Source organism: Malus sylvestris, chromosome 10, assembly GCF_916048215.2.
Source record: "Malus sylvestris chromosome 10, drMalSylv7.2, whole genome shotgun sequence".
Lineage (NCBI taxonomy): Eukaryota > Viridiplantae > Streptophyta > Magnoliopsida > Rosales > Rosaceae > Malus > Malus sylvestris.
Genome location: NC_062269.1, coordinates 31621867 through 31645671, shown reverse-complemented (window position 1 = coordinate 31645671; position 23805 = coordinate 31621867). Strand labels below are relative to the sequence as shown.

Genomic DNA, 23805 nt, shown 5'->3' with positions numbered 1-23805 from the left:
TGTGGAAAAAGAAAGGGAAAAAAAATTAATAAAAAAAGAAAAGATTTTTGAAACTGTTAAAATGTGGAAAAAGAAAAGAATTTTTTTTTAAAAAATAAATAAAAAAAGTGTGTCTCCTGCCCTTTTTCATCAATGACGGAAGGAAGAAAAAAATGTACAAAATGTGGAAGAAAACGACAACAAGTGAAAAAGAAAAGAAAAGAAATAATAAGAAAAGAAAAAAATAATAAAAAAAGATTTTTTTTTTTGAAATACTGAAATGTGGAAAAAGAAAAGAAAAAATTTAATAAAAAAAAGAAAAGAAAAAGTGTGTTTCCTGTTGTAGGCATAATTTACCGAACAATTATAGAGGCCATAGAGAAAGAGAGTGCGGCATAAAGAGAGAATAAGAGAGAGATGTGTAATTGTGGGTGTGTGTTATTCTACCCCATTGTGTCTTTATTTATAGTAGTAGGATAAGTAAAAACCTTTCCCTTTAGGATTACAACATTTAATAGGTAATCTACTCCTAATAGGAATATAAGATACATTCTCATATCTACTAGGATTTACACAATCACATTCCTAATCTAATAGGACTGCAACACTCTCCCTTGAGTGTGTAAATACTCAAGTAAATGGCGCATCAGGTCTTCATTGATGAAGTAAGTACAGTTGATGAAGTCATCGGCACAATGAGCGAATGCGAATCTCAGATCAACGGAAGAATGCATAAAAAGTAAAACTCACAAAATCTCGCTATGGTAAAACCCAAGGTGGGGAAAAACCCATAGTCTAAGGAGAAACGTGAGAAATTGCATTAAGTCAAAACTATACGTCTTTTAGACGCAAGTAGAAGAGCTCACAAGGGTATGATCAGCCCAGGATAAGTGCCTCGTTAAAACCTAGTCAGGTAGCAAAAACCCAGTAGGAAAAATGCTCCTAATCGTAAGGAAAAAGAGTATATTAAGATCAAGTAAGTATACTTCTGAATACTCCCCCTGAGTTTGACATAACTTCCAAATGAGAACTACAAGCATTGCATATAAATAGTTAGGCATACCAATTCCTCGGATAAGCTTCTGGAAGGTTGACTCAGTAACGTCATGTAGAGGTCGGCAAGGTTGTCTAAGATCGGCTTGCATGACTTCAATCTCCTAATGCTTTGCTGATGTAGATGTGGACGCAATATGTCTTGGTGTTGACTTCGTTGATGTATCATAGCTTGGTCGGGTTGATACATGCGGCATAATCTTCATGAATCGTTGTTGGGACTCAACGATGGATGAAAACACAACAAGTACTTCGAATATGCTCAACAAGAACTCCTAACCATGTCTCACTTGTGGGATAGTGAAGTAAGGTGAGTCTTGGAATGATTCGAAGATTTCACAACTAATGTAATATCATGGGCCTCCATGATATTGCAATATCCATAATGGTAACGACATAACTATTTGGGGATTTTGCCTTGTGCGAGTTTGATAAGTAACCTACGTCAGCATAACAAACAAGGCAAACATCATTTTGAGGATCAGGGGGGTTAGATCTGCTCAAGATGCATTGGGATTTGCCCATGTAGTACCTTCAGGGTACGTCTTTAATACTAATTCAGTGGATGCGTGTAGGTGCGGTGCTGCATCTTTATCAAGATCAACAACGAATGACCTATCTAAATACAATGAGCTAAGTACAACGAAATGCAAAGTTGAACTTAGATATGAAATTTCGGATTCCATAACCTCTTCAAGGGTCACATTTGCATATAACGTATGGACGATCAAAGGTATACTTAAGGGTGACACATTCGGGGTGTAGTTCGACTGGTAGACAAAAATACCGTCAGAACAATGTTTTAACTTCAGGTCAAGGCATAAACGAGTTTTCCCAAGATCATTCATCTCAAATTCCATCTTCAGGTGCGAGGCAGTTTTCTCAAGCTCTTCCAGAGTCTTAGTGAGATTCGTGTTAACGACATAAACTGTAACTCTAGCAATTTGGAATTAGACTTCATAGTTTAACACGTAAAGACATAATTCATCCCTCACTGGTTAATCCGTTAGATTTTTCAATCCATAAGTGAACGCCTCAAAACAAGTTAATAGGGTGTTCCATGGTTTTGGAACTATTTGAACGAGTCCATGTAATTCTTCCAGAACTTACATGTAAATCTCCGTATCTATATCCCCACGGAGAAACATTAACCATATTTCATAATGCTGCTATCAATCACAGGACGTTTGAGAGAAACCTTGCGCCTTAAGGCGTGCATCATATTGCACTATTTCATTCATCCCATAACGCTTCCTTTCCCATTTGGAACACAACAAGGTTACCTTGGGCAGTGTATGAACGACAGGTCCAATACACACTTTGGTATGGAATTTGACTTGGATTGTAACTTTAGTTGTCCAATTATTTCTACGTTGTCACTTAATCAACGGAACATGGTTCGATATCGTCGCTTTTCATTTATGTCGGTAACTACCATATAAGTGAAAACATCATCGATGATAATCTCATTTCAATTCCATTTAGCTCATCCAAACTAGTATACTGGACCAAACTTTAAGTCTCAGAACAAATCCGGATTAATCTCATGAGATGGAAATGATTTAAGACATCGATCGAGTTTAGATTTTGTTGTGCTGTATCTTCCTCTTCTAGGGAAGTGAATCCTACGAATAGAATGATATGTCACTCTCCAGGCCAAGACAGATTGATTTGCTATCCGTCCTTATACCAGACCGTCCAATAGAGGTGCCCAAACCATCCAATAGGGGCGGCACACCCTCAAGGGATGTTGACTCGACGTCCGTTAAATACGTCTATCCTTGCAGGCATGTTTGCAGCTGGTATATGACCTCGTCACTTTAGCTAGATAAGAGGAATGCGTCTAGAGCAACATTTTGAAACCTAGAATTCATCGCACTTACTTATCATACATGTGCGGTACGGGGATCGAGATGAGACATAGTGGGTAACGTCCACGCAAATTCGCGCCGTTCTCCGGGAACGTTGACGTTCTTATCTCCCCCTAACGGCGGGAAGACTGTCTCATTAAAGTGACAACCCGTAAATGAGCAGTAAAAAGATCGCGTGCAAGGGCTCAAAGAGAGCTAGTGTGAAAAAGAATCATGATCGACAAAAGATACACATCTTTCTTTGAGAACCCATGGTGGTACGTTGCGGCGGCGCAACTTGGCACATGGAATGCTCACCCAAATGTGTAAATACGAAAAATCGTCAGGATCGTACCCAGTGACCAACTGTAACGTCGTATAGGTTAGGTGGCAATAGGCCTCAAGGCGAACCAACATAACTGCGTACAAGGATTGCATAACCCTAGGTAGAAATCGAAAACTTGGTATGTTTACCAAAATTCGGGCAATCATTTAAATTGCGCTTTATGATCACTAAGTGAGACTATTTGGGATGAACATGGGAATTCGATGTTCAATTATAAACCCAAAATACATGCAATACTTTATCGAAAATCGTCGATATAAACTCTCCGACATTATCCAGTCTCCCAGACCTTAAGAGATAAGTAAGGTGGTGAACCCTTAATCGGCTAAGAGGTTTAGCAACAATGTATGTGGACAAACATGTGACCAGTTTGTCGATTCATCAACCATAACCATAAGTATTTATATGGTCCGCATTTTGGTTAGATTAGTCCACGTATATTCCCTTGAATCCATTGTGAAAAGAGAGTCGTGTCGTATCTTTGCAAGGAATAATATAAAAATCAGTCCCAAATGAGCGGGCTTTGGCAAAGTGTGCTTGTAGGTACAAGATCCTTACTTCAGGTAAGGACATGCATCGTAGCATCATTGTTCGACCTAAGTGTCCCAAAAGGTCGTGCCAAAGCAAGTAAATTGCTCAATCACCAGGCTTCAGGCCGGCCACATGTGGTGTATTCCCGGTTGGGAGACAACCCATTGGCCCCAAATCAAAGCTTCAGGCTTATTTTTGGAGGTGGTGCAAAGATATTCACTCTATTTTCTTCAATGGTTTCATTTATGATCATTGTCATCTCGAATATCCTTAAAAACTCAACTTTAGGGAGAATTTAAAGTCCCTTAAATGGTGATTCAATACCATTCATACAACGAGGAGCGTGCCAATGCTCTTAATCAGGTTGGATAAACCTGAATTCATTGTTAGAGATGTGATTTAGGTGTCAAGTTAGTGTGCGTAGTACGCATTCGTCCAGACAACTAACTTTCCCACATTCCTACCTAATCACTTGTTTAATTGAATTGGTCACATGTATTAAGAAACATGATTTAATTAACTCATATTCGAGGACAATATCAATAAGATTATCCATAAGTAAAACATACACCAAACTTGAATCCAAGAACATGGAAAAATGTTCACAAAGTAAATGGTTTACTAAGGGGATTCAGCCAACAAGGCCATCCATGTCAAAATTCTGCTCTTCCAACGATGTTTGGTGAAGCAAAATTAGTCTCACGTATTGACTACTAGAATGGTACTCCTTAACAACATGGTAGGGGTACGAACATGTGCATAAGTTAACCAATTGTCTATTCCATCGAGACGGAAATAGATTTTGCAAGGTTAAGGTTCGGGAATATTTTCCCTTATTCTTGAAGTTTTAGGTCTTAGGTACCAATCATGCTTCGGGCATGATGCCACACCTTGGCATGCCCTGATTCTACTACATGTTGTGAAAACAAACTCAAAATTGGATTGTGAGAGAATATGCCATTTGATGTATCCTTGCTGAAACAGTACATCACCATTCGGTAGGCTTTGACCGAACTGGGTTGAGCTATTCGGTAGACTCCAGTCGACTAAGTCCATACCGTTCTATCACATTTGTGGTAGTAATCAGGTTCGAGAATTTGGTAAACTTCCACTTTCTACACTACTGCTTCAGGAGCTAGGTAAAAACATAAAAGAACGAGAAAAGTATTCTCCAGTTAAAATTTAATCGGATTTATAAACTTCAGAATTGTACTCATTCATGGACGTAATCATGGTGTGCTTTAGGTAATGTTTTTCATGATTAGACAGTCCGTATAAGTGAGCCAAAGAGCCATGGAATCCTCGTTCAAGAGGTACTTCCGTTGGTAATGCTTCAAGCATAAGTCTTCGAATGAAGATCATGGCGAAGGCTTATTCAGTTCTTCCTTGCCATTGTTGGTTTCAATGGTGTCTTAGCTTCTTAATAGTCAAGTGGAGATTCACGTCTTGTACCCTACATGAAGTGATTTATATTAGAAACGTCCAAATTAGGAAAATCGAACTTGTGACAGTTCGACAATCCACTGAATTGGAGGGAACAAGATTGTGATTGGTGCTATGGGAATGAATCATCCATAAGCATCAAAGTTAGAACATTCGGGGTTCTAAGACATGGTTTACATGAAAAACGTCGAGTTTTCATGGGTGTATTGTTTTATGAAATCTTCGGGTTTCAAAGGCACTAAATTTGAAACTACAAGTTCAATTTAGTTTATGAACGTTTAGTTTATAGAAGAGAAGTTCATGTAAGAACACAAAATGCAATATGCTGATTTAAGTTTAGTGGATTTGGGTTGCTTCAGGAACTTAAGTGTGAGTGCTTCGGGACTACGAAAGTGAGTCAACGGTTCAAAGTATAAAAATAAATTATTGAATCGTTAATGTCCAAAAGTGGGCTTCAGGCCAATAATTTTGGATTCATTATCAGATTAATGGACTGCATGTCACTTTTAATTAATTCAATAAATTAGACCATACATGGTCGATTGTAGAAGCAAAATAATAATAAAATAATATTATTGGATCGAAAAAATAGCATAGCCCAAAAAAAGGTTGGGTGTCGTGAGTCGGCAAGGCCCTATGGGTATATGGGCTTAGGGAAAGGCTGCAAAGGCAGTCCAAATATGGATGCAGGCCACGACCGAGAGACATAGGCAGGCCCAAAAGCCTACGGGGTTGGGAGGAACCCCAGCCTCAGCTGGGTTCCTGTTTGGGTCAAATGGGGGGTAGGGGCAGGTCCAACAAGACGCTGGCCTTGGGTCGCGTGGGAAAGAAACCCAGCCAACTAGGCTGGTTTAATATGTTGCGGGCTAGGGCAAAAAAATCTAAGCCCAGCAAGAGTATAGCTTTGCTGGTGAGTCAGGCCGAATTGCAGGTGGTGTTCGGGGCTTCAAGCTCGTCGAAACTACCCCAGGCCGAAGCCTAGTTCTTGTGTGCAGGAACAGGAAACCTAAAGGGCTACTGCGGTGATCCATGCAGCTGGGCTTCAGGCCATCGACTGTGCATGGGTGGCCGATAGTGGTGCCGCGGTGGTGATGCCGTATCATGTCCACTTTTTTTCCTTATTTTTTTTGAAATTTCTAGGGTTTGAAAAACCCTAACATGCTTCTAATTTAAATTTGTACTTTGACTCACATATTCCACATAGCAAATATAATTGCACAATGCATGAAACAAATATATATATATATATATATATATATATATATTGACAAATATATGAACATATACAATATATATATCGGAAGGAAAATATAAACATAGGGAGTTCATGCATCATGGGGAATGTTTTCATGCTTCATGGTTGTTTCAAATATCTTACTTTATTTGAAGCGTACCTAATTGGCAGAAAATTACAAAAGCCTTTGAATTTGTAGAAGATCCTTCTTGGAAAGCCGGAATTGCATCTCCAATGCATTGTATCACGTTCAACATAGAAAAATTAAATTGAATCAATAGCATGTAGATCAATTCAATAAAATAATTAATTAATCATAAAAAGAGTGTAAAACGTAATACTCACCTAATTGAATAATAAACTCTCTTGTTAGCGCAGCGTCAATAGCGTGTTAATAACGTGTTGTAGGCATAATTTACTAAACAATTATGGAGGCCATAGAGAGAGGGAGAGAGTGCGGCATAGAGAGAGAAAATAAGAGAGAGATGTGTAATTGTGGGTGTGTGTTATTTCACCTTATTGTGCCTTTATTTATAGTAGTAAGATAGATAAAAACTTTTTCCTTTAGCATTACAACATTTAATAGGTAATCTACTCCTAATAGGAATATAAAATACATTCCCATATCTACTAAGATTTACACAATCACATTCCTAACTAATAGGACTGCAACATCTCCAACCTTTTTCTTGAAGAAAAAATGCACAAAAGCAGGGGCAAAGAGACTCAATGAATAAATTGAATGTTTTGCATGCTTCACTCTATTTTTATTAAAAAAATTAATCTTTAACACTGTGACTCCAATTATTCAAATCTTTTTTTTTTCTTTTTTTTTTGTCAAATGATGGATTATTTCAAATTAGATGTTAGATTTGTTAATATGTATGCAGATATATCAGAGAGAGAATTATCAAGAACTTAGAGAGAGAAAGTAAGCAGAGAGAGAGAGATGAATATCTTGTGTTATATATTTCTTACTCATGAAGTCATTACATTTAGACGTATATAGAAGCTCAAATACATGTAACAAACTAACTAACTAAATGCACAATCTATTGACAAATGTCATAATCCCACACACTAATATATATCCTATATATCCTAACATCCCCCATCAATCTCAGGTTTGGATGAACCAAGCATGAGATTGGTACAATGAGACCGAAACAAAGGAGAACTAAGTCCTTTTGTTAGAATATCCGCAAACTGCTCCCTGGAAGATACAAACTGAACCATGAGACGATGTTTGGCAACCATTTCACGCACAAAGTGAACATCTATCTCAATGTGTTTCGTACGCTGATGTTGAACAGGATTGAAGGACAAGGCTATGGCAGACAAATTATCACAAAAGAGAACTGGAGCTGTGGGAAGTTGGATGTGCAGAAACTGAAGAAGCTGCTGGATCCAATCAAGTTCAGCGGAAGTGGAAGACATAGCCCGATATTCTGCCTCTGTAGAGGATCGTGACACGGTATTCTGCTTCTTAGATGACCAGGAAATGGGATTGCCACCTAAGAACACAATTAAGCCCGTTGTAGATCTTCAATCATTAGGGTTGCCAGCCCAGTCTGCATCACTAAAAGCTTTTAACTGTAAGTCACTAGCAGAATATGATATACTAAAGGTCATAGTACCCTTTAAGTATCACAATATTCTTTTGACTGCAGTATAGTGAGAAATCATAGGAGCCTGCATAAACTGACACACTTGATGAACAGAAAAAGCAATGTCCGGCTTAGTGAAAGTAAGATACTGCAATGCACCTACTATACTTCGATAAGCTGCATGATTGTTGAAAGGAGAACCATCATCCTTGAGTAAGCGATTGTAAGGCAAGCAAGGTGTATCACACGGCTTGCAATCAACCATTTCTACTTTCTGTAATAACTCTTGTATATACTTGGTCTGAGACAAGAAAAAACTTGTACCAATTCGATCAATTTGGATGCCAAGGAAGTAGTGCAGATTTCCCAGATCTTTAATATCAAATTCAACTGTAAGAGAGTCAATGACTTGTTAAATGACAGAAGAAGCACTGCCGGTGACAATTATGTCATCAACATAGAGTAGTAGAATGACAATCTCAGTACCAATGTGCTTAACAAACAGAAAAGAATCAGCATAAGTGGAAGCAAAACCAAAAGAAGGCAGAAAATTGGTGAACCTTTCATTCCATACCCTTAGGGCCTGTTTCAAACCATATAAAGATTTGTGCAGTTTACATACAAACTCAGGATGAGTTGGATCTTCAAACCCCGGAGGCTGAGCCATATATACCTCTTCGTGCAACAAGCCATGTATGAAGACATTTTTAACATCGAGCTGCCTTAATGACCAATTAAAATGGGCAGCCAAAGCTAGTATTAATCGAATAGTAGTAGGTTTGATGACAGGGCTAAAAGTTTCCCCATAATCCAAGCCAGGTTCTTGACTAAAGCCCTTGGCTACCAGCCGAGCTTTATGCCGAGAAATAGAACCATCAGAGTTCTTCTTAAGCTTGAAAATCCATTTGCAGCCTACTAAGTTTTTCTGAAAAGGTAATGGAACCAAACTCCAAGTGTCTTGAGTATGCAGTGCTTCAATCTCTTCTTGCATAGCTTTATACCAAACAGGGACCTTAATGGCAGATTTGTAAGTTGCAGGCTCACACAGTGACAAATCAACATAACTGGAATCACTGAGAGAGCTGAGGAAAGCTTTCTTCTTAACAATACCATTCTTGCTCCGAGTTTGCATAGGATGCATATTTAAAGGAGCAATAGGCAACACTGGTTGTAGATGATTAGGACCAAACTCAGGATCCACAGGGAGTAAGGAAGAAGAGCTTGCTGAGACAGTAATGGACTGAGGAGATGAAGCATCTGTAGGATTCAAAGTAGAAGAGTCTAGGGTGGAAAGTGGTTGAGGAGGTATGATATATGGTATTGATGCAGCTGCTAAGGATAATGAAGGATGAATATCAGAAGAGGCAGGTGATGAGGCACATGTTATGACACACTTAGACTGAGCTAGTAATTGTTGATACGGAAAAATGGATTCATCAAACACAACATGCCGAGATATAAAGATCCTCCCCTTCAAGACATCAAAACAAATAAAGCCTTTATATTTAGAGGCATACCCCAGAAAAACACACTGAGTTGTTTTAGGTTGTAATTTGGAAGTGTTATAGGGATTTAGTAAAGGAAAACACGAACACCCAAAAACTCTAAGATGAGTAATCACAGGAGATGTACCAAATAGTAACTCAAATAGAGACTTATGATTTAAAACTGGTGTAGGCATCCTATTGATTAAATAGGCAGCAGCTTGACAAGCAAAAGACCAAAACTGAGAGGGAAGCTTAGCATATTGCAGCAGGGTAACAGTAGTTTCTATAAGATGCCTATGTTTTCTTTCGGCTAAGCCGTTTTGCTCAGGAGTGTATGGACAAGAAATTTGATGTAACATCCCTTTGACTTTGAGAAAAGCTTGTAGTTTATGACTTATATACTCTCCCCCACCATCTGTTTGTAAACTCTTAATGGTTGCAGAAAACTGAGCTTTAACAAAGGCATAAAAGGAGACAAATGTATCAAAAAAGTCTGATTTATTTATAAGTGGGAACACCCAACAGAATCTAGTACATTCATCAATGATAGTTACATAGAATTTGAAACCATCAATTGAATTACAGGGTGCAGGGCCCCAAAGATCACTGTGTACAACTTCAAAAGGTATTTGAGATTGATGAGTACTAGATTGAAAAGGCAATTTTGTAAACTTTCCTTCTAGACAACTATGACATACTATGGGTACATCATCCTTGGAACACCTGATATTAGCTTTATGGAGCATAATAGAAACAATATTATTGGTAGGGTGACCTAACCTACTATGCCAAAGAGATGAACTAATGAGCTGTCCCAGATATGCAGAAACCTTGAAATTACTTGGTGAATAAGAACCAGGATGTTTGGCAAGGGATGAGATGGGATAAAGTCCATTACTGCATAGCCCTTTGTAGAGGATCCTCCCTGTGGCCTTGTCCTGAATCCAAAAACAGGACGCATCAAAAATCAATCAGCAATTGTTATCAAGACAGATTCTATGCACTGATAATAAATTCTGAGACAATTTGGGCACATATAAAACAGAATTTAATTTGATAGGATGAACTGATACCATGTTAATATGTATGCAGATATATTAGAGAGAGAATTATCAAGAACTTAGAGAGAGAAAGTAAGCAGAGAGAGAGAGAGATGAATATCTTGTGTTATATATTTCTTACTCATGAAGTCAGTACATTTAGACTTATATAGAAGCTCAAATACATGTAACAAACTAACTAACTAAATGCACAATCTATTGACAAGTGTCATAATCCCACACACTAATATATATCCTATATATCCTAACAAGATTAGCCACCAACGGGGTTTGAACTCACGCTGTCATGCAAGAGCTTAACACATTTCCACCACTGTGGTAAAGAGCCACTTGCAATTATTCAAATTTTGAATCTGCAACTGTTGACTAACAATAACTCATCACATATTTCAATGAGGCAATCGGAAGATAGCCCACGTGGTAAAAAAAAACTATGATTTAAACCCTCATGGTGTAATCCGTTAGCAAATTTAGTCCAAAACTATTTTTTTTGTTAATTGTCCTTTAAATGCAGAGATAAATATGTATTTTAACGTGTTCTTCTTCCTTGTCTCTAATGTTTATCTCTCACCAAGAAAATAATGAAGATGGTGAAGATGTTTATAACTCATCTTTATATAGCACAAACATCATAGCATCTTGTAAATTTTGAGAAGTGTGTCAAAACAAATCAGAAAATGAATGAAAACCTTGTTAACCAAATCAATCAACAATAACCAAGGTATAAGTCTCACCAATCGTAGCAACCCAAAAACCAAACCAATCCGACATAGCGAAATCCAGTCAATAAACAGAAAATTACTCTGAAACCCATCAGCCAATATACAGCATGTAGAAGCAAAGCAGCTCATGCACCCTCCCTATCTTGTCAGTGTTCCATCTAGGGATGGCCTCCCTTTGCCCTCTTCTGTATAATTCCCAAGTTGGGGTGGGAATAAATAACCCATCCATCTCGGCTGTAGGTAGATTTTTTTTTTGTAGCTTTTTTGGCTTGATAGTTATTCATCATACTTATGGGAACATGCCTGTTCCTGTTCTACATAAGAGTTGTGCTTATCTTCTCATTTCCTAAGGAGTCTTTTTGTATTTTTCTTCTCCCTACTGTTTGTTAATGGAATTCCTATTGACAAAAAAAAAATTCCTAAAAAACCCAAATTCACAATGATCCAGCGGCAAAGTGGCCATTGCAGAAAAACGCAGCTGGATCTTCCTCATTTACCATCGCTTACTCCCCCAACATAATCAAAACCCAACTAGACGAGGAATCGCAAAGAGAAGAAGAACAAGTGAAAAGTACATTTTTACCCCACATTTAACGAACAACTAACGAAAAAATCACTTGTGAACTAAATTTACTAACGAACTACACCACAAAAGTTTAAATCCTATTTTTTTTAACATGAGGACTATCTATCCGATTATGCCAAATCCAAAACAAAACAAATAATGCATGCATGACTTTGTCGTGCTTTTCACATAAAGCGGTAGATTCTTTGCAAAAAGGTTTTTCTCCACCCCTTCCCCTACTTGGCACTTTCGTAAATAAAGTGAAATTCAAATTCAAAAACTACATATTCGTACAGTGCAATTTCCCCCCTTACTTTTAGACTAAAGTAATTAATTAGACTATCATTTTTTTTTACTAGAATAATCTTATTAAAAATGATAACTACTAATATGAAATTCAAAGTTGAATTTTATGAATTTCTGCATTCTAAATGTTTCTTTTTCATATAGAATTTGAAATCTCTCTTTTTTATTTATTTTATGAATACAATGAAAGAAGAATAAATTGTAGCAATGGTTCCTCAATTTTAATCCAATTGGAGTAATGGTCCCTCAACTAAAAATTCATTGTCATGGGTTCCTAAACTCATCAAAACGTGCAACTATAGTCCTTTTCATCAACTCTGTTAGAACTTTCGTCAAAATGAGGCACGTGTCATGCAAGTGAGGCTAAATCAAAGGGCAAATATGGAAAATCAAATAAGAAAAATTGTATCAATAGTCTGTTAACTTTAATTCAACTGGAGAAATTGTCCCTTAACTTTAACCCAATCAGAGCAATGGTATCTCAACTTAACCAAATCAGAGCAATGATCTCTCAACTTTAACTCAATTGGAGCAATGGTCCTTTCAATATAACTCATTTTGACAAAATTCTGACGGAGTTGAAGAAAATGACCATAGCTAAACATTTTGATGAGTTAAAGGACCAATAGTAATAAATTTTTAGTTGAGTGATCATTGTTTTAATTTAATTAAAGTTGAAGGCCATTAAGAATTGGGTGTGGTAATTGGTAAATCAAATACTTCTGTCACAATTCCAAAGATTATTACCTATAAAAGGATGTGTAATCATGTTTAGACTCTAAGAATGAATTATATATAAGAATAAATTCCTATCAAAAGTAATCCTCTAGAATTATCAATAGAAGGTAATCCTCTAGAAAGTAATCCTCTAGAATTATCTATAAAAGAATGAATTCATTTTCAAAGATGTGGTGTCCAATTTCACCAAGAAAAAGAAAGAACTCCAAATATGCATGAAAATATCAAAAGGGGATATTCGTCGGATTTTTTTATGTGAGAATTTCTAAGATCTTTCAATTATATGTATTCATCGGATATTATGCAGTTAGGTTTCATTAAGTATTGTTTATATTTAATTTTAAATAAAAAAAATTATAATAATTTCTAATCGTATGATGAATGAATAAATTAAAGAATTTCCAGAATCCTCACAAAAAAATAATCAAGTCAGAATACTCTCTCGAAAATATCTAACTTACATCACCGAAAGTAATGGCATACAGCATGCCACGTCATACCCTACAAAAATCAGCCACATCCGTATTGCCACGTATGTGTAGATACATATATATCTTACCGATCCTCTTCGGATTCTTTTAATAAGAATCTTAAAAAACCGTGAATTACATACGTTTGTTGTATTTGCGAATCTTCGGAATTCTTACAAAAAAAGATCCAGCGAGAAATCGGATTCCATATATATATCCTCTTCTGCCTGTGTGAATATCCATCTGGAATATTTTGGCATCAAGTAAAACACTATAGCCTACAGCTAGAAGTAGTTGTGTGTGTGTGTGTGTGTCAAAAATGGCGGATGAGGTTGTTTTTCTGGACTACTGGGCAAGCATGTTTGGCATGAGGGCCAGAGTAGCGCTGGCGGAGAAGGGCGCCAAGTATGAGTACAGAGAGGAGGACTTGAGGAATAAGATTAAGAGCCAGCTGCTTCTGCAGATGAACCCGGTTCACAAGAAGATCCCGGTTCTCATTCATAACGGTAAGCCGGTCTGCGAGTCACTCATCATTGTGCAGTATATTGATGAGGTTTGGAGGGATAAAGCTCCTTTGCTTCCCTCTGAGCCTTACCAGAAAGCTCACTCAAGGTTTCTGGGCTGATTTCATTGACAAGAAGGTAACTTAAATTGTCTGAGTTGTTTCTTGTTCTAATTAATTGTTTGTTTTTTAGGTTCCTGTTAGGATGTGATTTGGGGTTTTCATGAGTTTCATTAAAATTTGATATATATGCGGTAGAGCCCACATTCTTTTCTATTGGATGAATAGTTAGATGAGGTACAATCTTCAAGTCTGTATCCTTAGCATAAACAGTTTTACATGAGGAGCGGAATACAAATTTTTATAGGCTATGTGGAGGCATTATTCTAAAAATTCTCGTTTATCGCCGTCTAGCCCACCTAGGTGTTAGATCGCTAGCCATTATTCTGATTAGTCTTTAGATGTTAGGCGATTGCTCACCGTCCTAATTAATCCTTAAGCATTTAAAAATTAATAAAAAACACTTAGACCCACATAAATAAGTGGGATCATTCTTCATATTACCAATTGATTTTACGATATAATTTTAATTTTTTTCATGGTAACAAAGTATGGTCCTCTTGTAAAGCTAAATGGTCACGCGCTTCACATTATCTTGTTGTATTGTTTACGTGGTAAGTTTATGAATTTACCACATGTGCAGACCTGTTGTCACTCCGACTTTCTTTACAAATCTCTCTTGCATGCCTCGTTAATTTTCATGAACGGCTTTTGTGATCTCTGCTATTTTGTGATCCCTGCTATTTTGTTATCCATTTCTTGCTACACTTAAGTTCAATCATTGGAACGTACAAAACCCTATCCAAATATAGCCGCCGGAATTAGAAAATAAGTCAAAATTTAATTAATCCCTCTGAATTCAAAATTTAATTAATCCCACTGAACTCGCTATAGCAATGATCTGATGCAATCTTGTCTTCAAATTGCAGCTATATGATGCTGGCTCGAAGATATGGTTGACAAAGGGAGAGGAACAAGAGGCAGCAAAAAAGGACTTTATCGAAATCCTGAAGCAGTTGGAGGGACAGCTTGGAGACAAGCCATATTTTGAGGGTGAGAAATTTGGGTTCTTGGACATTGCTCTCATCACGTTCTACTGCTGGTTCCATGCATATGAGACCTGTGGAAACTTCAGCATCGAGGCCGAGTGTCCCAAGCTCATTGCATGGGCCAAGAGGTGCATGCAGAGGGAGAGTGTTTCGAAATCTCTTGCTGACGAAAAGGTGTATGAGCTTGTTCTTGGCGTGCAGAAGATGCTTGGTGTGGATTAGAGGGAGAGATATCAATAGCGTGCAGAAGATGCTTGGTGTGGATCAGAGTCCTAGAGTGAAGTGTGAATCTGTGTCTTGTATAATTTCTTTCCTTTATGTATCCTGTTTTAGTTTCTAGTGAGATACTAGATAGTAATGCCTGCGTGTTTTTGCGGGATTACAAATAACACGAACAATTATGTAACTTCAAATATTTCCGCCAATGACTACACAATTTTATTAAACAGGGAATAAGATGATTTTCTTGTTACAAAATTAGCATTTTCAATGCATCAAAGCAAGTGGTAATTATTAAAATGAATATGCTAACATATATGATAAAATTTAGTAACCTGAATATCAACAATCAGAAACATAATTGTAAATATAAAGTTAGGTCATTTAATGGTTACAAACCAGGTAAATCACCTAGACATTAAGAAACAAAAAGTAGATGAAAATTAAAAGGATTGAGTTCCTTGTAATGAGATACTCTTCTCTAATATGAATGAAACTGAAGCCCCGGACAACAAATTGATAGTTGGAAAGAAAGGAAAAAACACACATGAATAAAATTCTAATTTTCAACCATCCTTAATTTATAATTAAGCTAAGCAAATACCCAACAAGCACAACACAATCACAACAATAAGAATTTTCAATAGCATTATATTTATCAATTAATTTGTACATGAATTTCCAAAAATTATGCAGTTTTATAGGTCACTAAACCCAAATTACAAATTATGCAGTCAACCTCACTACCCTTTTTATTTATTTCCTCCAATTGCATTAGAACATACTTTGAAGTCCATTCAATCAAGAAATTCAACATATCATAAAGAAATTCAGTCCTTAATTAGCAACAACAACAACATGATATTAAGATACATCAGACCCCCAATAATCCATTAAATACACAGATTAAGTATAGACAGTCAAATCTCACAGACTAACCAAACGGCATTAAGTAATGATCCACAATGAAGTAGCCAAAATGAAAACAATTAAGAGATATTTAGGTGATAAGAAAAAAAATATGAAATACTGTGATTAAAATCTTACGCACAATTAAGCGAGTGAAAAATGAGCTGATTGTAAATTCAAACTCACCAAGGAATCAAATTGAAATCAATGACAATTGACAATACATAGACCCAAAATCACCCGGCTCCTGCAAAAACAAACATAAGATACTTGTTAGACATCAAAAGTTAAAAAAACAAACAATACTGAAAGCCTTCTGGAAGCACTACCAGACCTTTTGGAACGTCAGCATCATTATAGGTATGAAATATAACCGTTAGAATAAGGGATTAAATATGTTGTAAGCATTGAAATGTGTAAAAATTATTTACATAAAATATATTAGGGCTGGGCAAACGGGTCCTGGACCAGCGGGTCGGTTCTTAATTTTGTAAAAACAAATCAGGGCGGGGCGGGCCGTGTACTTGAAGTTTTCAATTCGGGCCGGTTCCAAAAGTATAGGAACCGCGGGTACCCGGACCGGCCCGTTTGTGTTACAATGGACGGACGAGATTTAAGATATCATCCCTAGCCAATCTCAACCGTCGGTTTCAACCTTAGCCAATTCCACCTCCGAGTTCCAGAAGCACCTTCAGACTTTCAGTCTCTCGGATTCTCGGATTCTCGGATTCTCACTCTCCCTCGACTCGCAGTGCTCACCGCCGTCGAGACCAACACAACAACACCACCAACTCCGCCGTCGCGACCACCATCACTCACCCCATCACCACCGTCGAGCTCCAACTCTCAGACTCTCACAGCGCTGTCGCGACCAACGCAACGACACCACATTTGCCATCGCGACCACTATCATCACCCAAACAGACTGGTTTTTGCCACCAAAAACACCAACAAAATGGGACCTTGTTCCACAACTCAATCCCTCACTCCCCAAAACCCTAATCCTCTCCCCAGAGTCCCACTCTTCATCCCTGCAACTTTCAAATCCCAAGAGACTGAAATCCACCATTACAATGAGAGACAAAAGCAACAACCCACGACTGTTGCAGAAGGGGAGGTTCCTCATCATCGAAGCCATCCAGACCGTGTAGGCGTTGAAGAGGGCACAGAAAGATCAGAGCATTTTGGGCCAAGTTTTCGATTCCAAGTTCCGGCGGTTGTTGAAGCTCGATATGATGGCTGTCCTCCGCGACCTCCTCCGCCAGAACGAGTGCATCTTGGCCTTCAAGGTTTGCTCTTGAAGTCTTACTTTCAGTTCATGTTTGTTTTCGATTCGTTTTTCCATGAATTTACCTTGAATGTCGAATTGGGTAGTCTTCAATTTCAACCAGTTGCATAATTTTGATGGAAAAAAGCTATCTTTTTGTTTTTGTTTTCTTTAATTTTGATCATATTTACATAGAATCCCAATAAACGAGTCCGACTTTGTGTTCCATGTCATGTCTACACGTCGAGAAGGCCTCAGTTCTTCTCAATTTTCTTCAACTTTGATCCCATTTATTGGCATGGTTTATTGTTTTAGGATGTGGAATCGTCGATTCAAGCATAGACCTATGTTGTCAGTTGGTTAATTGCTTCGTTTTAGGTTTTAAACCCAAAGCTTGATACTTAAAACCGAAATCAAAGCTCTAGAGGACCATTTCATACTCAAAATAATCAACATTGTCAATAAATGGGATTAAGGTTGAAGAAAATTGAGTAGACATGAGGTTTTATCAATGCGTTTTGTACTTTAGAAAGAACCAATGTCTTGCACAGAGAATCATCTGCTGCTAATTTACATGGCTCATGATGACTGATTGTATTTCTTGTTTTGATCATTACCCATTTCGTTTTGGGTTTTGTTTTGCATTTTCCTAGAAGAAGGATTCAGGTTTTCAATTTGTTACTCTTGTGATCGATTTGATAGGCTTTATTGCTTGTTGCATGTCTTTGAAGACATTCAAAAGGAACATTGGTACAGGCCACATGTTTCATTGTATTCCGATATGATTAGAGTAATGGCTAGCAATGGATTGTTTGAACAAGTTGAACTTCTTTGCTTGTGCTTGAAAAATGAAACGAATTTACAGCCTGAAATTGAGGCATTTAATGCTCTAATGACAACATTGATAAGTTTTAACCTCCCTAAACTTGCAATCGAGTGTTATTACTTAATGAAAGAGGTGGGGTGTGAACCTGATAGGCCATCCTTTAGAATACTCATTAATGGTCTAGAGTTGATGGGAGAGACAGGTCGTTCGGGTATTGTAAGGCAGGATGCTCAACAGATTTACAGGGAATCTCTGGAATCTGTGCAAACTGTAAACTTGAATCTGTGCAGTTTTTTCAAACTGCAATCTGTGCAGCAAACATTTTTAAACAGCAACAGAAAAAAAGGACCCGTGTACCCGAACCGAACTGGCCCGTTTCAACCGGGCCAGGTAAGGTTCGGTTCCTATTTTCATAATTGTAATGCCTAACCCGGCCCGCCCCATCTCCTTTAATTCCGGGTCTGGTCCGGTCCCTTCAAAAATGGGCCCGGCCCGGCCTGTGCCCAGCCCTAGTAGAACCTCAACGCATGGGCTTATAAGAGGTTGCAGCTACTCATATTGCCAATTGGTTTTATGGTGGAACCTCAACTTTGTTCATATCCTCCTTCATGTGAGAATTGTAGCTAGCATGCTATGATTAATAAAAACATTGTTTTGTTAGAAGCTTAAAACCAACACAATTTTGCAACCAGTAATTAGTAAATGACTAAAATTAAACAAAGGGTTCTTTAGAAAAAGATCTTTGAAACTCCTATTTTCCAAACAAAAACCCACATAATATTAAACATCCAAATAAAACCTAAATTTCAAATAGAGTACCATGTAGACAAATATGTAACCAATTATTATCACATATTTACAACTTATGCCACAAAACTCTAATTATGTCAATAAATATTATTACTCACCCTAATTATGATTAGCAATTAACCCCATATGGAAATTTTACCTTTCTTGTATGATAAATATTAGGAATATATATATATATATATATATATATATATATATATATACATATATACATACATACATTTAGTCATGTTCATAAACAATTATGGGCACATTTTTCGTATGGAAAAAAAAATCCTTTGTACAATTAGTTATTTTGCATCAAATAATAATATTATTTGATAAAAACAACAAAGAACCAATTAATATTCTTTTATGTTGTAGGTAAATTATTTTACCTAGATTATTACATACATTAGGCATTTTTTGTTTGTTATCATATATGCTTGTTAAAAATAATTTATCTATATTTATATGTAAAATATAAGAAAATTAATTTTGAATCAAATAGCATTTATTTTGTAGGTAAATTAAAATAGTAGCTCCATTATTTTGGTAAAGTTAAATAGTGCCTAAATTATTTCGTAAAAACTAAACCAAGACAAATTATCTCCATTAAAATAAAACAGTACATATTCGACAAAAAAAATAAAAAATAAAACAGTAGATGCATTATTTTCTTATAAGATTAAACAATAGGTAAATTATATTGTAGGTACATTATGTTTGTAATATAAAAAAAAATTGAAGTTCATAAACAAAAAGTAGTAGATATTTTATTTTTTTAATCAAATTTCCTTATTTGTAGGTGAATTATTTTCATGTATTATTATGTATATTGGGCACATTTTACTACTAATATATATGTGTGCAATAATTTACCTATATTATTATATAAAATATGGATGAATTTATTTTGAATCAAATAACATTTTTTATTTTATAAGTTTTTTTTTTTTGAGTTGAAACGATAGCAATCTTATTAATGTCAAGAAGACGACATACAATCATCCAAGAGGGTACCCTAGAGTTAATTATTTTGCGTGTATCATTACATATATAGGGCAAATTTATTACTAATACACATGTCCAAATAATTTACCTATATTTTTTAAATATAGGTAAATTATTTTATAGTGCTCTTTCAGATTTTCATTTGGTAAGAAAATGACAAGATTAAATTAAAATTGTCTAATTTTATGCAAATTTTTAAAAAAATTACAAAATCTTAAGGAAAGTATAACATTATTAGTTCTTTTTTACCTTAACATACAATTTGTTTTGATATATTAATGCAATGATTATAAACATCAATACATTTTTTTCATTAATCTCTCTCTTCAAATCTGCATAGAATTAAATGTCTACATCAAAACTGTAATTAGGGGTATTTTAGGCATCTGAAAAATGCAAAATGTGTAAAGGCAAACAAAATTAATGAATTTGCTTATGTGGAGCCTAGTCATTAGGTTTTATTCAAATAAAAAGACTATGTCGGATTTTATGTAAAGAAACTTGAGTTTCAAGGGTTAAAGTTATATTTTCAGTTAAACAAAGTCCAAACATAAATTAGTAAATGAGTAAAATTACCTTATTGTCAACGAAGTCAGCCCAGAACCTAGCTTGGGCTCTAAGGTAAACATCAGAAGGCAACAGTGGAGCTTCATCCTTCCAAACTTCATCAATGTATTGAACCGCAATGAGAGACTCAGAGACCGGTTTGCCATTGCGAATGAGAACCGGGATTTTCTTGTGAATCGGGTTCATCTGCAGCAACAGTGGACTCTTGTTGCTCACGTAGTCCTCCTCTTTGCACTCATACTCGATGCCCTTCTCAGCCACTGCAATTTTCACCCTCATCCCAAATGGGCTTGGCCAGAAGTCTAATAATACCGCCTCATCCGCCATTGAAGATTGAACGGTTTGAACTGATTAATTGATAAAACTTTAAAGTTTTACAAGCGAATAATTACAACAACAAAAAAAATTAATTTTCAATATGAAGCTGTGATTGGTGATGGGGTGTTTCAGGGAGACCAGTATTGATGGACAGAATGTCAAGCATTCAAATTAAGGCAGAAGTCGGACATGGAGACCAGAGTGCTGATGGAGAGATTCTATTTTGCTTCATCTTTGTACATATACATATATATATATATATATATATATATATATATATATATATATATATATTCTGGTCGAGGCCAGATAACAGTGTGTATTTTGATTAAAATATAATTAGTATGTTTTAAGTCTTAATCTTCGGTGGAAAGAATTTAGACCCGATCAAAGTTCATTATTTTTTTGGTAAAAAACCTGATCAATTGTACGTTGACCAACATGAACAAGCAAAACAAAGGCCCGAGACTAGAAAAGTAAACCAACATCAATTGTACGTAGCTCTTATGGCATGTCTTCTGTTCATGTTATAGAATTAGAATTATTTTGAAATATGAATTTCTTTGCGTTTATTAATGCATTGGTATTGAAATTATTCTAATTTCGAACTTCTCATGCGTTTAACAACAGATAATGAAATCAAACGATTACATTAAGATCTGCAATTTCAACACGAAAAATTAGAAATTAATAAGGAGTAATTAATTGCATATCACAAAACTATCGTAATTGAATCGATATATGGACGTAGAATTTGAATCAAACTAAAGCACCAGAAATCTATTTTCGCACGTAATTATTTTTTCATATAATAAATTTAGCAGACAATCCAGTCAAATTAAAGAATAAAAAAAATCTTTAGTGCAATATGACGAAAGCAATGACAATTCCAAGCAGTAGAATTAGTAGAATATTACTGGCTAATTCCACATGACGATTGGTTTAAAAGAATCCAAAAGGATCTTTTTCGGATTTTTTTTTGTGAGGATTCAGTTGAATATCAGAGTGTGTCATTAGAAAGACTACAAAATAGAATATTATTAAATAAATGAGAATGCCGGCTACAAAACTCCAAAAGGCTATAAGCAATATTTATAGAGAACTAAACCTAAAAAGCTCTAACTCCGATAGGCTAGGCCAAATTCCTAAACTAACAAGGAAAACTCAAATATTAAAATAAACATGAATATTAATATTTTCCAACACCCCCCTCATCAAACTTATGGCGGTAAACGACATGATTTTGCCAACAAGCAGATGCGGATGCAAACTCCATTATGCTAATTTCCAATGCCAATTCTAATATGAAATTCCATCAGTGAAAGTGCAAGTTTCCAATGCCAGTGCCAATACAATGCCAGTGCTAGTGCAAGATTCCATGCTAGTGCCAATGCAAGATTCCAATGCTAGTGTTAATGTAAGATTCCAATGCCAGTGCCAGTTGCGAGCTTCCAAATAAAAGACAAATCCAATTCACCACGTTCACAACATCAATTAAGTGGCCACCAATTCAAGCACTCCAAGCACTCGAATGACCGTTACGGTCAACAACAACAAACAAGTCAAACATCATCAACAAACTCATTGTGGGCCTCCAAACCAGGCGCAACAGTAGCTTCAAACAACCAAGCTTTTCATGCCCGTGTGGGCCTAAAACCTCAACTTTTCAATTTTTTTTTTCTTTTCCTCTTTTTCTCGTATTTTTGCTTCTATCTTTCTCTGTGCGAATTGAATCTTCAGATGAACAGTACGGGAAAGAATAGAATCAACAGATGGAAGTGGAGTCCGATGTAGGATAGAGCTACAAAGAGTCTCAAACTAATCTCGAAGAGGCATCAGAAACTGAACGAGACGTTGTTCTTCTCTATATTGAAGATAAAGCCCCACAATACCAAGTCCTTTAGGTTCAGTCAATGCAAGTTGGTCCCAGAGACTGGTCATTTCGTTATAAAAATTTTGAATACTCTTATCACCTTGCTGGATTGCACAAACCTCCATTTCTAATTGATATTGCTTAGCAAAATTGGCCTTGGTATACAACTTTTCTAAGTGATCCCAAACTTCCTTGGATGTAGAGAACTTAGCAAGTTGTATTCCAATAGCCATATCAACAGAGTTATTAATCCAAGTAATAATCTTGGAATTATTCATCTCCCAAGGAGCAAGCAAGTCTTCATGTTTTTCATCTTTAGGGTTATTTGGAATGGAAACTTTTCCAGACACATAGCCCCATAATCTTTTTCCAATTACAAAGTTCTTCATCACATACGCCCAATACACATAATTATTTCCATTTAATTTCACACCAATAGCTTGCAAGGAATCATCTTTTGAAGATGACATATTCACAATGACAGTCGTAACAAGGAGATACCTGATGTGTTGGTTGTGCAGACTGGTACAATTTCAAATCTGGTGAAGGAGGTTAATCAGGCAGTAGCAGCAATAAGTCGACAATTGGTTCAGACGGGCAGTTTCAAGAAGAACAGTGAACATAACGGAGACGGCAAGGAACAACAAATGGGGCGTCAAGGTAGTGTGATCAGCGTCCTGGGCTTCGTCAGAGAACAGACAGCGGTGCGGTGCAGTGATGTTCCGATGGTGGTGGTGCGAGCTTCCGAACAGCGTGATGCGGGTGGTAATCTGATATTGGGCAAACGGGATCACTGATCTGACTTTCTAGAATCAGGTAGGTACATGTTCAGGCTAAGCACAATGGTTCAGAGATAGGTCCAACAAACTTGCTCTTGATACCAAGATGAACAGTACGGGAAAGAAACATATTATTAAACAGCTTGATACAACCTAATTCAAAGCACTGTTTAAATAGTAAAACCTCAAGCAAACCCTAAGACCATCTCCAACCCTTGGGCTAAAAGCCAAATTTTTTAGT

At 36.5% G+C, this 23805-nt stretch overlaps 2 protein-coding genes across 2 annotated transcripts in view; one reads left to right on the top strand and one right to left on the bottom strand.

Moving 5' to 3' along the window:
- The window catches only part of LOC126585983 (probable glutathione S-transferase), a 35740-nt gene extending 20291 nt beyond the window's left edge, over positions 1–15449 (top strand). Inside the window, exon 3 of the mRNA XM_050250630.1 lies at positions 15178–15449. Within this exon, the coding sequence (XP_050106587.1) occupies positions 15178–15225 (48 nt within the window). The 3' untranslated portion in view covers positions 15226–15449. The remainder of the gene's footprint in view (positions 1–15177) is intronic.
- A 4928-nt stretch (positions 15450–20377) lies between these two features.
- LOC126584467 (glutathione S-transferase U19-like) lies at positions 20378–21498 on the bottom strand. Its single transcript, XM_050248835.1, has 2 exons — positions 20604–21498; positions 20378–20413 (listed from the first exon to the last, which is right to left on the bottom strand). The coding sequence occupies exons 1-2, from the start codon at positions 20919–20921 to the stop codon at positions 20378–20380; spliced, it is 354 nt and encodes a 117-aa protein (XP_050104792.1). The 5' UTR covers positions 20922–21498.
- Positions 21499–23805: the final 2307 nt, after the last annotated feature.

What these genes read in the sequence shown, in the direction of transcription:
- LOC126584467 (XM_050248835.1), bottom strand. Translation starts at nt 20,921, where the DNA reads ATGGCGGATGAGGCGGTATTATTAGACTTCTGGCCAAGCCCATTTGGG. An exon ending in CTGACTTCGTTGACAATAAG is followed by an intron (nt 20,414 to 20,603) that starts GTAATTTTACTC and finishes TGCATTTTTCAG; the next exon opens with ATGCCTAAAATACCCCTAAT.